This window comes from Ovis canadensis, chromosome 6, assembly GCF_042477335.2.
Source record: "Ovis canadensis isolate MfBH-ARS-UI-01 breed Bighorn chromosome 6, ARS-UI_OviCan_v2, whole genome shotgun sequence".
Taxonomy (NCBI): Eukaryota; Metazoa; Chordata; class Mammalia; order Artiodactyla; family Bovidae; genus Ovis; species Ovis canadensis.
The window spans coordinates 26,723,181-26,739,646 of record NC_091250.1 but is presented as its reverse complement, the minus strand read 5'-3'; the positions used below and the strand labels follow the sequence as shown (position 1 = coordinate 26,739,646).

Here is a 16,466-nt window from a genome sequence, read left to right as displayed (position 1 = left end):
GGAGCACAATTCTGCTACTTACACTTTATACTTTGAATGGCATTATTGCATACCTTACATTGGGTTAAAAGTGACAACTGTAAATCAGGGAAACACTTCATGCTTGATATCTTATCTTTTACATTGCTTAAGCCAGTAATTTTCATACAGGGCTAAACTCCCCATGAACTCTGTTCACAAAAACACAGTCTTTCATGATGAGTAAATCTCTTGGATCCTTCTCTCATTTTAGTTAATGTTATCACTGAGAGGTAATATCACTGACTGTTTTGTTAGGTGTGAAGTCCAGTGAAGACAGATCTATAGGATCAATGCTGGCAGACATGAAAAGTATCTTCCCATTGTCACATATAATGAAAGTCAGTCTAGAGTTTTGCATTTGGTTTGCGGGTTTGGGTTTTCTTTCTTTTAATAAGTTCAACTCATTCATCTAAATTATCTGTAATTATGTTTCATTTGGGAAGGTCTTCCATTTTTCATATCATTAATGTTATGTACTAAACACAGATTGCTATAACTCTACAATACTCCTCATTTGAGCACAACAGTCAGTGCTGGAACATAAAGTATATCAAAGTATGGACCTAGTGTTTCTAGCAGAGCTTCCTATTAATAAAAAAATAGATAAACCAAAGGCCTTAAAAATCAGCAACACCAGCAACAAAAACAAAAACCTTTGGCAAAAACATCTGAGGTACTTTGGTAGGCAACAAAATCAAATTAAAAAACAAAAAACAAAAAACAGTCCTGACCAACCAAGCAAGCACCGCATTTGATGACACAGTTTGCTTCACTGGAATAAAGAATAATGATAGATATTTTATGGTATAAAAATAGCTCAGAAAGCACAATAAAGTGACAATCAAGAACATTTTCAGAAGCGAAGCCTATAATAAAATAAATACCTTTGTAAAAGAGAATGCATTTATCGCATGATTTACGAGTTCTAGCAGGGAGAAACAATCAAGCAAAATTCACACTGTAAATAAACTCAGGGTCTGCAGTTTGCTAACACTCCTCAAATATATTTGATAATAAAAGTGATATATACTTCTACTTTCCCAAATAAGAATTATGTCCAAATTATTTACATTTTCTCTGAAAAAAAAATCCAAACACTAGTTTTTGTCACATCTCATACTCTCTCTAAAGGAACCAACATTAGTTTCCTCATTTCATTTACGGACAGAGAAATTCTGAAGCACAGAGAAACTATACAACTTTTTTTTCAGTATTTAGCCAGCCAGGAAAAATAAAACAAGAATTTCTGAGCTTGGTTAATACATTTACATTCCTGCTGTCCATCTGATTTTATAAAAAGAGAGAGAACTAGCTTCCTCATCTTTCCATCCTCGACTCTTCTTTTTCCTTCTCTTTCTTCCACACTTGCCCTCTGCTCTCATTTCTTTTCCCTCTTCCTTTTTCTATTCCTTCTTTCTCCTTTCCTTTCCCTTTTCTTCTGAAGCAATTTCAACAACTCATGGGAAATGATGGCATGCAGTTGACACAGGTAGTCTGATGATAAAATTTTTATTTATTGTCTTATTGAACAGGTACCTGTTGAGGGAATACTTGTTCCTGAGGGTATATTCAGCATAGGTGAGGGAGATGACATTCACTAAACATAAAGATATTTACCACTGTGAGCAGTATTACACACGTGGCTCTTTGTATATATTATACATACACAGAGCAGTGAGAGCTGACCTGTGAGGGCATCCAGGTGAGGAAGAGAAATTAGAGATAGAGTCTGAGGGAAAACAGTGAGGTGAAGCCGAGAGTAATGGGAATAGAAAAGTACTGGAGACATTAGAAGGAGTGTATATGAAGGCCCTAACCTGTCAGCTAGAACTATGAATCAAAATATTATTTGGGTCTATCACTTCCTTGTTTGAATTCCTTTCCTCTTCTTTTGTGACATGTCATACAAAAATTTCCATGATTTTATTTACCTACTCTTAATGACTTTACCTTCATTTTACACTCTTGCAAAATGCAAACATTTATAGCTCCCAAGCTTGCATGAGCATTTTACCCTCTGTGATCCTGTACCCCTCTCCCCTCCACTGCTGCAAACTCCCATTCCCTATTTCTACCTCACTAGCTCATTCATCTGATGAGTCCCTACAATGCTTAGCTCAAATACCAACTCCTCTGGACAGGATTCCCAGGCCTTCCTTGATAGAGTTATACACACACATCAATATCCACACAACAGAACTGCTTTATGGTGAACACATCATGAAGGTCTCCTTGAAAAAATCAAATAGTTGAGATATAAATAGTAGCTGAGGTTTAACACTCTAAGCAACTGATGACATCCTAACAACTCACCATAAATTAAGCACCACATTCCCAATTATTTTTATCAACAATTAATACCTTTGAGAGTTTATGAATCTCAAAGAAACATTTAACAAATTTAGTGATGGACACCTTTGTTCATCTGATAAGACTATATGGATGAAAATGACAAGACTTTTTAATTCTTCAGTGGATATCAGCAAGCTCAATATCTATATAATATTAAATATACTCCTTATTATATCAGCATTATAAACTCTAAGACAAAATAATTTTGTTTTCTAAAATAAAAAAATATGAAAATAACATGTTTTAGAAAATAATTCGTAGTTTTATTTTCATTATATCTGACTCTGAGGACCAGCCAGAGGAAAATGAAAATGAAATAAAACGAAGGGACCCAAAATGGTCTTTCTTCAATGTACTTCAAATTTTAAAAATAAGTAAATATGAAAGAAAGAAACAAGACACTGAAATATCTAGGTGTTATATAATATGTGGAGGAGAAGAGAGAATAAATGGTGGGGTGAAAACTCACAAACCAAAAAAAAAAAAAAAAAAAAGCCACACACACACAAATCAGTATTAATTTTGTGTGCTCCCACAGAATGCACCTACTTTCTTATTATCTCACTAGCCACCAAATCATATAAACACTAATACAGAGTGGTTTATTTTTGACAACCATGAATTCACTGATTTTGCTTTCAAAGAATCCTTACTTATTAAGAACATAATGTATACAAAACTTATATATTGTAAGCCTCAAAATAGAGAGGAGAAATCTATCGACTAACATTTACATAAATAGGAGGTTGTATTCTTTGCTGTTGAAAATTTATTTATGTAAAAGAGCTATTCCACAATCTCTCATAACATGCGTTGGGAAAATTATCCAGTTACACAAGTGAAACAGACTTCCCCCAATAAAATATTGCTGCTTTCATTTCTTTTTCTAGGGAAACAGAATTGAAAAAAAAAAAAAACAGTGCAATTTTATGGATTTGTTCATGATCTAGAAATATATTCGAATGTAAATTGTATCCCATCAGGACCTGTAGGAACCGCTGGTATGGAAAGATGCATGTCTACACAATAATAGCAACCTTTCTCTCATTTGATGAGAAGACAGAGTTCAGGGCTAGGATACAAACTATTCTGGTCTTTTGTGGTGGCAAACTTAACATTCTGAAATACTAATTGCTAAGTAAATTTGAGTGCAAAAATAATAATAATAATAATAAATAAATAAAACAAAACCTGCACTATTCCCAAATTGGGAGAAAGCAAAAATTTCAGCATTCTCTAAAACGTTATACTAACTCTGATTCTGATTTTCAATGTAGACAAAAACAAAACAAAACAGTATTATCCATAGTGAAGCCATGGATATTAGCTGACTCCATATTCTGCAACATTCCTACTGTGAGTGTGAATCATTGCAGAAGTGATGATTCATGTCCTTTTGTAAAGGTTAGTCTTGCAAATCTTTAAGTTAAAAAAAAAAAAGACCAAACAAAAAAACAGATAAAGGAAAAAAAAGAGGTTACTGTAGGTCTTTCAGTAAGTGGAAATAGAATTTTCCACAATCTATACACTCTACAGGAGTCCATTCTTCTCACAGTTGGAGGCAGTTCTCCCAGGCTCTAAAGCCTCAGAGCTCCAATACCATTAATTGCTTCAAAAGTTCCTGCCCAGATAAGAGGCACATTTCACTGTAGTAGAGCAGTTAGAAGTTAATTTATTATTCTTTAATAAACACTGCTGGAACATATGTCAATATCTTCTATGATCCTGAGTTAGAAATATTAACATATTATTTTATAAAGAAGTACATTTTATGTTCGTGTGTGCTAAGCTGCTTTGATTGTGTCTGACTCTTCGTGACCCTATGGACTGTAGCCTTCCAAGCTCCTCTGGCCATAGGATTCTCCAGGCAAGAGCACGGGAGTGGGTTGCCATGCCCTCCTCCAGGGAATCTTCTCTGATCCAGGGATCGAACCTGTGTCTTCTGCATTGGCAGGTGGGTTCTTTGTTGGTGTGCCAAGTCACTTCAGTTGTGTTTGACTCTTTGAGACCCTATGGACTATAGCCCACCAAGCTCCTCTGTCCATGGGATTCTCCAGGCAAGAATACTGGAGTCAGTTGCCATGCCCTCCTCTAGGGGATCTTCCTGACCCAGGGATCGAACCTGTGTCTCTTGCAACTCTGGCACTGCAGGCGAATTTCTTTATTGCTGAGACACCAGGGAAGCCCAGGTGTAGTTCTTTACCACTTGGAATATGCATTTGCTTTGTTCTACATGAAAAATCAGATGGTTACAATTTTCTATAAAGCACAGCATTCATAGGAAATAAAAATTATCAAAGAATATTTGAGTATTAGTAATCTGTAATTCTTTATAATTTTCTTTAAAAAAGATGTGGGATATTTTGTGCATTTTATTTTGCTGTGCTGCGTATGTTTCTGTGAATTATCTTACATATCCACTTCCATATTATTTTAGGATTTAAAAGAACTTAAAGCTTAGTTCAGCTTAGTTCATGTTGATGTTTTCCTAAGCCTTGCAGCTGTCTTTAATCTATCTGAAAAGCAGGCACTAATTCATAATGTACTGCACCTACTATTAGATTCCATGAATTTGGAGATTGGTATACACAAGAAAGAAAAGCTCATTAGCCAGCCTAGGTGTGTGAGGTTCAGGAGACAGTAGTGGGGAAGTATATCATTGCAGTTTCATTACACTCTACTGTCAATTGCAAGTACACCCTTCTTTCAGGCTCATATTTTTTTGTTCACCTGGATTTGCAACTGGCCAAAAACAGACAAAGGTTAGTAAGTCTAGGCACTGCTCTGGACTCTGGACAATGTAATGGATTTCATGGCTCCAGTACTGCCATTTTGAAGCCTTCTAGAATCAGGGAATATTTAGATATATCTGTCAAGAAAACTTAGAAAATTCTATTTTCATATTGTTCTTTGTGGAGCACAAAATTAAAATGAGTTAGAAAAAAATATTAAATCCAGCAAGGCATATTCATTTTAAGCTTTTATAGTTAGTGGCGACAGCAACTGATAAGACTCCAGACTTCCTCTACTACAGTCAATTGTTGCATATGTTATAGGGTAGTGTCTTGACTTGAATGATAGTGGGTTACCTGGTGTAAGCTGTTTCACCTCATACATGATTAAATTATATTTCTTCCTGCCTGTACAAAGATTATATTGAAAAAGCAGGAAGAATTCGGCACTAGGGAAATGCATGTTAGCATTTGACAAGTGTGGAACAGTGCAGGCAAATATCAATATGTGATGAGGTCATGATGGAATCTTAAAAAAAAAACAAAAAACAGGAGAAAGTTATCTGAATGCTAAGTGGACAGATGCTTAGCTATTCTTTTGAAATGCCATTAAAACAGTTTTCAAGTTATTTAATTTTCAATTTTTTACATTAGTCTGGGCAAAACAAGTTGGTATCTAAGGAAATCAAGAAACCCCAATTCTTGCAGTTTGCTGAATCAAAAGATCGAATGTGCAATAATAACAGGAGTTTATATATGAGTCAAGATGTAAAAATATATTCCAATTTCCATCTTCTGCTTTGTGGTATATTAGAAAATAATGACATATTTTAAAATGTGTAAAACTATGAGAACAGCATGGCAGCTAGAATCAAATTGAAATTTAAAAAACCATTGAACATGCATAAAGACAAATATTAGAGACTTTTGAGCACAGAATATATACAGGTCTGTTCTAGAGAAGGGCAACACAAAATAACGTGAATTCCTAAAGTGGAAGCCAGACAGGGAAAGCAGCTATGATAGTCTTGGTGTGGTTCATGCCTTTTTGACTGCAGAACAGAGCTGTGGAAATTATAAACCAGGAAAAAACAAAACACAAACAAACAAGTAGATAGACCTTTTCAAGGATATTTAATCCAGTCCCATTCCTCAAGGCAGTAAGAAAGAACTCTATAGCTACTGATTCTATTTTAAAGTACTCTAGAGAGGGAAATTCCAGGATATTCCCTCATATACCTTCCCAGCTTCTATTATCCTCATAGGATATGTACATACAAATGAATCCAGAAACTATTCGATCAGTTCAAATGATCTGCTAAATCTGGCAGTAATATTTCTTTCAGGATACTGATGATAGAAATTTCTTCCTCTTCTACTTCCTTCAATACATCTACTACTGAATATCTTCTCATTTTATATAACTTTTTAATTCTTATGCTATTGTTTTTGTTTAGTTATTAAGTTGTGTTCGACAACTTGTGACCCCACAGACTGTAGCCCGCCAGGCTCCTCTGTCAATGGAATTTCCCAGACAAGAATATTGGAGTAGGTTGCCATTTCTTTCTCCAGGGGATTTTCCTGATTCAGGGATCAAACCCATATCTCTTGCATTAGCAGGAGGCTTCTTCACCACTGAAACACCAGCTGCTGCTGCTGCTGCTGCTGCTAAGTCGCCTCAGTCATGTCCGACTCTGTGCGACCCCATAGACGGCAGCCCACCAGGCTCAGCCATCCCTGGGATTCTCCAGGCAAGAACACTGGAATGGGTTGCCATTTCCTTCTCCACTGAAACACCAGGGAAACCCTTAATTCTTATTGATGTGTTTCACTAAGTTGTGTCCAATTCTCTACAACCTCATGGACTGGAGCACACCAGGCTTCCCTGGCCTTCACTATCTCCCTGAGTTTGCTCAAACTCATGTCCATTGAGTCAATGATGCTATCCAAGCATCTCATCCTCTTGTTGCCCCCCTCTCCTCCTACCATCATCCTTCCCAGAATCAGGGTCTTCTCCAAATAGTCAACTCTTTGCATCAGGTGGCCAAAGTATTGGAGCTTCAGCTTCAGCATAAGTCCTTCCAATGAATATTCAGGGTTGATTATTAATTCTTTTACATGTTGATAAATTATCATTTCCTTTTTCCTCTGACCCTATTATAACTAAATATGTAGTGCTGGTTTGTAATATGTAAAATTAAATCGACTTCATATATTTTATGTTTTATAATGAAAAATATATACCTATGTCTAACTGGATAAGAACAGAATTACACAGTTTTAGCATCAGATGAGATATTCAAAGTAATAGATTTGACATTCCTACAAATTTTTTGTTTATATAGCTTCAATGACAAGAAACCAAATATGTCATGAGGCAGTCCATACAATTTACTGGCAGATTTAATCTATATTTGTATAATATTTATACTTAAATAATGCTGGAATTTATGCAATATTTTCTTTGAAAGTAATTTTGGGGCTTTTTATTATTGCCTATTAAATTTCATCTTGCTAGATTTGGTCTGTTACTTCACTGTGCTATGTATACTAGATATTAACATTACCATCTGATGTATTTACCATCACTGCCACCATTGTATCACACTATCTTATCCTTATCCATCCATTCATTAATATACTGAAAACCCAACACTAAGGACAAAAATCTATGGATCATTTACAAATCCTCAGAGAAAATCACTATGCAAGAGAGATGCCACAATATAAGATGTTTATAGTATTTCCAGGATGTGAAAGTATAGGTCATCACTGAAAAATGAAATAAAGTGAGATTGGCCTTAAATCTTTAGAGTTTATACTAACACTATGATCACTTATCCTACTTATAAGCCCCAAAGACATTGGTTTTCCATGTTCAAAATAAATTGAAACAGTAGGTAGAAGTGATCATCTTTTTCTATGATTTCATGGATGTTGATGTTTCTACTGAAATCATATCTCCCTAAGGGACTTTGATACATAAAAAAAATTCAGTCATAGAACTCTCCTTTGGGAACAGGCTCTGTGAGGATATAAATAGTCTTTAGAGTCAACATATTAACAACTCATGTTGAAAACATACCTTCACATCAATAAATTTATAGGCTTTTTTTCTTTAGCATGGTTTTGATGAAAAAGAATAAGGAGATACTTTTTAATCTGACAAAGAATTAAGTGAAATTAGAGAAAAAGCAGAGACCAGAGGAGAAGACTGGATATCAGTATTACTTTTTTTTTTTGTTTTCTTCTTTCCTCACTTTCCTTCCAGAAGGCTCCTTCTTTGCCAGTCTTGCTGAAACCACCTAACTTAAAATAGCCATTAATCAAGCAGTCTCAGTACTTATTTTCTGGATGTCAATGAAGGACTATTGATCAGAGCAGATCAACTCTCAGTTCAGTTCAGTCACTCATTCATGTCCAACTCTTTGTGACCCATTGACTGCAGCACCCCAGGCCTCCCTGTCCATCACCAACTCCCAGAGCCTACTCAAACTCATGTCCATCAAGTCGGTGATAAAATCCAACCGTCTTATCCTCTGTTGTCCCCTTCTCCTCCAGCCTTCAAATTTCCCAGCAACAGGGTCTTTTCAAATGAGTCAGTTCTTCACATCAGGTGGCCAAGGTATTGGAGCTTGGAGCTTCAGCTTCAGCATCAGTCCTTCCAATGAATATTCAGGATTGATTTCCTTTAGGATGGACAGGTTTGATCTCCTTGCAGTCCAAGGGACTCTTAAGGGTCTTCTCCACCACCACAGTTCAAAAGCATCAATTCTTCAGCACTCAGCTTTCTTTACAGTCCAACTCTCACATCCATTCATGACTACTGGTAAAACCATAGCTTTGACTAGATGGAACTTTGTCAGTAAAGCAATGCCTCTAGGAAAGCTGAGTGGAGAAGAATTGATGCTTTTGAACTGTGGTGTTGGAGAAGATTCTTGAGAGTCCCTTGGACTGCAAGGAGATCCAACCAGTCCATCCTAAAGGAGATCAGTCCTGGGTGTTCATTGGAAGGACTGATACTGAAGCTGAAACTCCAATACTTTGGCCACCTGATGCGAAGAGTTGACTCATTTGAAAAGACCCTGATGCTGGGAAAGATTGAGGGCAGGAAGAGAAGGGGACGATGGAGGATGAGATGGTTGGATGGCATCACCGACACAATAGACATGGATTTGGGTGGACTCCGGGAGTTGGTGATGGACAGGGAGGCCTGGCCTGCTGCAGTTCATGGGATCGCAAAGAGTCAGACACAACTGAGCGACTGAACTGAACTGAACTGAGGTTGACCATAGTTTTTCTTCCAAGCAGCAAGTGTTTTTCAAATTCATGGCTGCAGTCACCATCTGCAGTGATTTTGGAGCCCCCCAAAATAAAGTCTGTCACTGTTTCCCCATCGATTTGCCATCAAGTGATGGGACCAGATGCCATGATCTTAGTTTTCTGAATGCTGAGTTTTAAGAAAACTTTTTCACTCTCTTCTTTCATTTTCATCAAGAGGCTCATTAGTGCTTCTTTGCTTGTTGCCATAAGGGTGGTGTCATTTGCATATCTGCGGTTATTGATATTTCTTCAGGCAACCTTGATTCTAGCTTGTGCTTCATCCAGCTCGGCATTTCACATGATGTACTCTGCATATACGTTAAATAAGCAGGGTGACATTATACAGCCTTGACGTAGTCCTCTCCCAATTTGGAACCAGTCTGTTGTTTCATGTCCAGTTCTAAATGTTGCTTCTTGAACTGCATACAGATTTCTCAAGAGGCAGGTCAGGTGGTCTGGCATTCCCATCTCTTGAAGAATGTTCCACAGTTTGTTGTGATCCACACAAAGGCTTGGCATAGTCAATAAAGCAGAAAGAGATGTTTTTCTGGAACTCTCTTGCTTTTTCCATGATCCAGCGGATGTTGGCAATTTGATCTCTGGTTCCTCTGCCTTTTCTAAAACCAGCTTGAACACCAGGAAGTTCACGGTTCATGTACTGCTGAAGCCTGGCTTGGAGAACTTTGAGCATTACTTTACTAGTGTGTGAGATGAGTGCAATTGTGCGGTAGTTGGAGCATTCTTTGGCATTGCCTTTCTTTGGAATTGGAATGAAAACTGACCTTTTCCAGTCCTGTGGCCACTGCTGAGTTTTCCAAATTTGCTGGCATATTGAGTGCAGCACTTTCATAGCATTGTCTTTTAGGATTTGAAATAGCTCAGCTGGAATTCCATCACCTCCCCTAATTTTGTTTGTAGTGATGCTTTCTAAGGCCCACTTGACTTCACATTCCAGGATGTTTGGCTCTAGGTGAGTGATCACACCACCATGGTAATCTGGGTCATGAAGTTCTTTTTTGTGTAGTTCTCTGTATTCTTGCCACTTCTTCTTAATATTTTCTGCTTCTGTTAGGTCCATACCATTTCTGTCCTTTATTGTGCTCATCGTTGCATGAAATGCATCACTTCTGTTGCCTCTCTATTCGTAACAGGACACAGCTACAAAAAACACCAAGCTTACAGTATCTTTACTTCATTCATCACTTCCTTCCCTCTTCCTTTGTTTCCCATTTTATTTCACTCCCTTCCTGTCTGTTCCCATCTTAATTTCCTCATTTGGTGTGATGGTTAATTTTGTACCAACTTGACTGGACCACAAGTTACTTAGCTCAAACAGTATTCTGGGTGTGTCCATGAGAATGCTTTTGGATGAGATTAACAACCAAATTGGTTAACTGAGTGAAGCAGATAAGGTGGATGGATCTGATCTAATCTGCTGAAGGCCAAACAGAATGAAAAGTCTCACTCTTTTGTGAATAAAAAGGAATTTCTTCTGCCCCATTGCCTTTGAACTGATCACTGTTTTGTTTTGTTTTGTTTTGTTTTGTTTCTTCAGAGGGAATGATGCTGAAGCTGAAACTCCAGTACTTTGGCCACCTCATGTGAAGAGTTGACTCATTGGAAAAGACTGATGCTGGGAGGGATTGGGGGCAGTAGGAGAAGGGGACGACTGAGGATGGGATGGCTGGATGGCATTACAGACTCGATGGACATGAGTCTGAGTGAACTCCGGGAGATGGTGATGGACAGGGAGGCCTGGCGTGCTGCGATTCATGGGGTCACAAAGAGTCGGACACGACTGAGCAACTGAACTGAACTGAAAAACCTGAAGCGGTGAATATCAGTAACAATCAGACCTTGGGGCTAGAGGTTCAAGGGAGGGAATCATCATTGTTCTGATGCTTATCCCTTCCCCTGAAGAGGGGACAAGGGAAGATTTGGGGTTGGGAGTGAAAACAGTATGATGATGTGACCCTTGCTTCTATGAAGATCAAATTCTCAGTTAACGAGGGAAGGAGTAAAGAGAAAGATTTTTCATATTTTCTTTCATTCACATTCACATGTATATATCAACTCTCAAAAATTATTTGTGATGTTATTGATTCTTTTAAGTCTCAGTGAGCTTGAATTAAACACATACAAAATGGAATATCCGAAAGGAATACTTTTGAGGAACACTGAAGATTGTATAGTTTATAAGTTTGTCTTACAGGAGAGCAAACAAGTTCTGAGAAATAGAATTTCTTACTAAAATCGTAGAGCATCCACGCTATTCCCTAGTTTAGTGGAACCCCAACAAAAAAGACAGTTCTGTTTTGTTTTTAATAGTCCTACAGTTTGAAGAAGTTTGTTGATTACTCATACTCAGATAAAACACTCATTCCCCATACTCAAAGTCCTTTAAGCTAGGCTTCAGCAGTACATGAACTAAGAACGTTCAGATGTACGAAACACAGAGAAACCAGAGATCAAATTACCAACATTCATTGCATCATAGAGAAAGCAAGAGAATTTCAGAGACAAACATCTACTACTGCTTCACTGACTATGCTAAAGCCTCTGATTGTGTGGATCACAACAAACTGGAAAATTCTTAAAGAGATGGGAATATCAGACCACCTTACCTGCCTCCTGAGAAACATGTATGTGGGTCAAGAAGCAACAGTTTGACTTGGACATGGAACAACTGTTTCCAAATTGGGAAAAGAGTGCATCAAGGCTGTATATTGTCACCTTGCTTATTTAATTTTTATGCAGAGTACATCATGTGAAATGCCAGGCTGGATGACTCACAATCTGGAATCAAGTTTGCCAGGAGAAATATCAACAACCTCAGGTATGCAGATGGTACCACTTTTAACAGCAGAAAGCGACAAAAAACTAAAGAAGCTCTTGATGTGGATGAAAGAGGAGGGTGAAAAAGCTGGCTAAAAACTTAAAACATTCAAAAAGAAAGATCATGGCACCTGGCCCAATCATACATGGCAAATAGAAGAAGAAAAAGTGGAAGTATGCTCCAAAATCACAGCATACAGTGACAGCAGTCATGAAATTAAAAGATGCATGCTCCTTGGAAGGAAAGCGGTGACAAATCTAGATAGGGTATTAAAAAGCAGAGGCATCACTTTGTCCACAAAGGTCCGTCTAGTCAAAGCTATGGTAGTTCCAGTAGTCATATACGGATGTGAGAGTTGGACCATAAAGAAGGCTGAGTGCCAAAGGATTGATGCTTCTGAACTGTGTTGTTAGAGAAGATTCTTCAGAGTCCCTTGGACTGCAAGGCAATCAAACCAGTCAATCCTAAAGGAAATCAACCCTAAATGTTCATTGGAAGGACAGATGCTGAAGTTGAAGTTCTAATACTTTGGTCACCTGATGGGAAGAGCTGACTCATTAGAAAATATCCCGATTCTGAGAAACATTGAAGGGTAAAGAGGAGGGCAACAGATAGCATCACCAACTCAACAGACGTGAATCTGAGCAGACTCTGGTAGATGGTAAAGAACAGGGAAGCCTGGAGTGCTGTAGTCTATGGGGTCTCAAAGAGTCAGACACAACTTAGTGACTGAATAACAACATGCATTTTTGCCCTGGTGGCTCAGGGGTTAAAGCGTCTGCCCAGAATGCGGGAGGCCCGGGTTCAATCCCTCGGTCGGGAAGATCCCCTGGAGAAGGAAATGGCAACCCACTTCAGTACTCTTGCTTGTAGGATCCCAAGGAGGGAGGAGCCTGGTAGGCTACAGTCCATGGGGTTGCAAAGAGTCGGACATGACTGAGTGACTTCACTTTCACTTTCAATCCAATTTACGAGTTTTCATCTATACACAATGTAGGTTTTTATTTCCTTTCTTCATGGATTACAAGTAGCATATATATTATCTAAATTTATTTAAACATACCTGGAGCTTCACCAGAGACACCTGAACCATAGTTTTGTTTAAAGCATGAATCATTTTCTCTCAGTATGAAAATTTCTTACCAAAACAAGTTAGACATAGCATACAACTCACTATTTCACATTATCTTGTGTGCAGTGGGATGTAAAAAAAAGGACATGCCTCTCTAAAACCTCAGAAATGGAATCCTTAAGGGAAAAAATTGAAAAAGCTGAAGTAATTGCAACATTATCTAGTGACAATATATTCCCATATTGCTATACTTTTCCACACATAACTGGAAATAAAATTGAAAAACTGTAAATAATCAAAAGGTACAATTAAAAGGGACAAATTTTCTAGCTTTAATTCCAAATAAAATTAATGAATATTAAAAAAGAAAAAAGCGCCTCAGATGACCCTAGTATTTAAAGATAATGCTTAGTTATGTATTTTCATGTAGAAAGAAATGGCAACCCACTCCAGTATTCTTGCCTGGAGAATTATATGGGCAGAGGAGCTTGGAGTGCTACAGTCCATGGGGTGACAAAGTGTCAGACATAACTGAGGAACTAACACACACACTGGGTATTTTCAATGCAGCTCTTCGTTGTGATCATTTTTAGAGATGGCAATACATATGTCTACTGACAGACATCCTACTACTCGAGCTAGAAGCAGATTCAACTTACAGACAAAATACACACCACCGTATTGTGAACGTTTTTGGCTGTACTCAGTCATGTCTGACTCTTTGTGACCCCGTGGACTGTAGCCCGCCAGGTTCCTATGTCCACAGAATTTTCCTGGCAATAATACAGGAGTGGGTTGCCATTTCCTTTTCCTGAGTTTCTTTGAGAACCAGAGATCAAACTCACTTGAACCAGTATCTCTTGCTAGACAACTGTATATATGTCTTTACTAGAATTCAAGAGCCAACATTGAGATATTATCTTACATTTAATTGTTATAGTCAACACATGGATCTTCACAAATCTGTGCTTTTCTGGATTGACCTTTATTAAGGGAATTTTTTAGGGCTTCCTTGGTGGTGCAGAGGTTACAGCGTCTGCCTGCAATGTGAGAGACCTGGGTTCAATCCCTGGGTCGGGAAGATCCCCTGGAGAAGGAAATGGCAACCCACTCCAGTATTCTTGCCTGGAGAATCCCATGGACGGAGGAGCTTGGTGGGCTACAGTCCACGGGTCGCAAAGAGTCGGACACGACTAAGTGACTTCATTTTCTTTCACTTTCTTTTCAAGGGAATTAAGTAATTTGGAGAGGTAGTCTAATTTCTCTCTAGTATTTACTATCTACTCTTGTGAGAAGGTTGACAACGGAAACAAAATGAAACATATATTTGAAAGGTCTGATGTTATTGTGAAAAGCATATGCAGGATACTTACTGGGTTTAGAAGGATTGTGAGGAAAAGTTCACCTCCTCTGATACTTTTATCCAATTCTTGGGGGCCTCCTGGATACTCTTTGTAGAAAATAGTGTGTGTGAACAACCCACAGGTCTGTCGAGGGAGGACCTGAGGAAAAAGAAAAAGCAGCATATTGACATGACTTAATTAAAAGTTCCATTGCTGTGTCATGACTTCAGAGTCTGCATATTATCATTCCTATTGGAGTTTCCCAGTGGATAAAGCCAAAATCTTACTGTAATCAAGAGTTGACACTGGTGTAATAATGTAAATATTAAGAGAGCTGCCCAATCAAAGTCATAGGATAGGGCATATACGTTACAACATTTTCATTCATGCCTGGAAATTTCACCTACCAGGTGAGTTATATTACAGAACTGGTTTAAAAAAAAAAAAAAAAGCTTCTTAGGGTTAATTTAATTCAAATATAGAGACTCTCCAAGGTTACATTTTTCATGGTATTAGACCACTTTTTCCCTTGCTCTGGAAATACAGTTTACATGTACTTAAATCTCAGCGTCCTCAGGCTCTGAGATTCAAAACAATGAGTTTTCATCAGCCTCACCACTCTGTTTTGTTTTTACTACTCTGAATTAAAGTTTTAATCCCATTAATAGTCAAAGCATCTAATGATTGCTTCTGGCATGTCTTGTGGTTAATTCTATTGTAACTCAGAATGTTCAACAGAGAAAGCAAATAGGTAATTTTATTCCAAAAACTTTTTATTGAATAATAAACTACTTATAATCTAATGGGGTTGAGGACATGTATTCAATTAATAATAAATAACTATTTATTCCTTGCTTAATTTTCATAATAGCTTTTATTAAAACCAAAGTAAATGAAACTACATAGTGCTGACTTAAAGGAATGTTTCTATTTAATAATATATCAAATGGTCACACTACTACTCAATTAAGGAAAAACTGCTTTCTCTCTGATCTGCATTTATATCAGGGTAAAACTTTTAATATCTGCTGGATTTCTATGGACATCAATACCTTTAGTTGAATTTTAAATAGATCCATTAAATCTGAGGCTTCTTTAGGTCCTCTAGTACCAATTTACAATTAAAAAATTAAAGTTTTATGATTAATGAATGTTAAGTATTATCTCTGTTAACATGTGTACTATTACTTTTTCTTTGGTTTTAGATACTTATTGGGTAGAAAGATAGATAGGCAGATGATTCTAGCAGTAACCTGAATAATTGGTTGAAAGGTGTAAATATTTAAAGGAGGGAGAACAGTTGTAAACCTTTCCGATGATCTTGGCAACCAGTGATGAGAACATGACCTAAGGCACTGGATGTGGGGATGGATGTTTAAAGATGAGCTATTTTATCACAAAGCAATAAAAGACAATTTTTTTTTCATTCTCATGAGTAATTATAAATTCCCATCTGATATACTTTTGGTTTTATTTTCATTTACAGGAACATATGCATCATCCTTCCATCAAATTATTATTTTACAGTTAATATATTTGAAAATAAAATATATACCTTCATTTTTATAATATGCTAGGAAGAAAACAATGAAAAACTGCTATCCTAAGATATTCTTCAGTGTCTGAAACTGAAAATAAACTGAGTGGATAAATTTAGCTCTTGGATACTATTTGTTAGATTCTGTCTGTTGATAGTGTAGTGATTTGAGAGGTGTTTTCTTGATTTATGAACCTACATTTTGCCTAGAAAACTCTAAATAGAACCAGCCAAACAAATGGACCTAGAG

General features: G+C 37.3%; 1 protein-coding gene across 2 annotated transcripts in view; it reads right to left on the bottom strand.

The window, feature by feature from the left end:
- Window positions 1-16,466, bottom strand: part of LOC138442293 (bifunctional heparan sulfate N-deacetylase/N-sulfotransferase 4) — a 288,177-nt gene that overhangs the window by 96,474 nt on the left and 175,237 nt on the right. For both annotated transcript variants that reach the window (XM_069593406.1, XM_069593407.1), the window contains exon 5: window positions 14,710-14,838. In XM_069593406.1, the coding sequence (XP_069449507.1) occupies window positions 14,710-14,838 (129 nt within the window). The remainder of the gene's footprint in view (window positions 1-14,709; window positions 14,839-16,466) is intronic.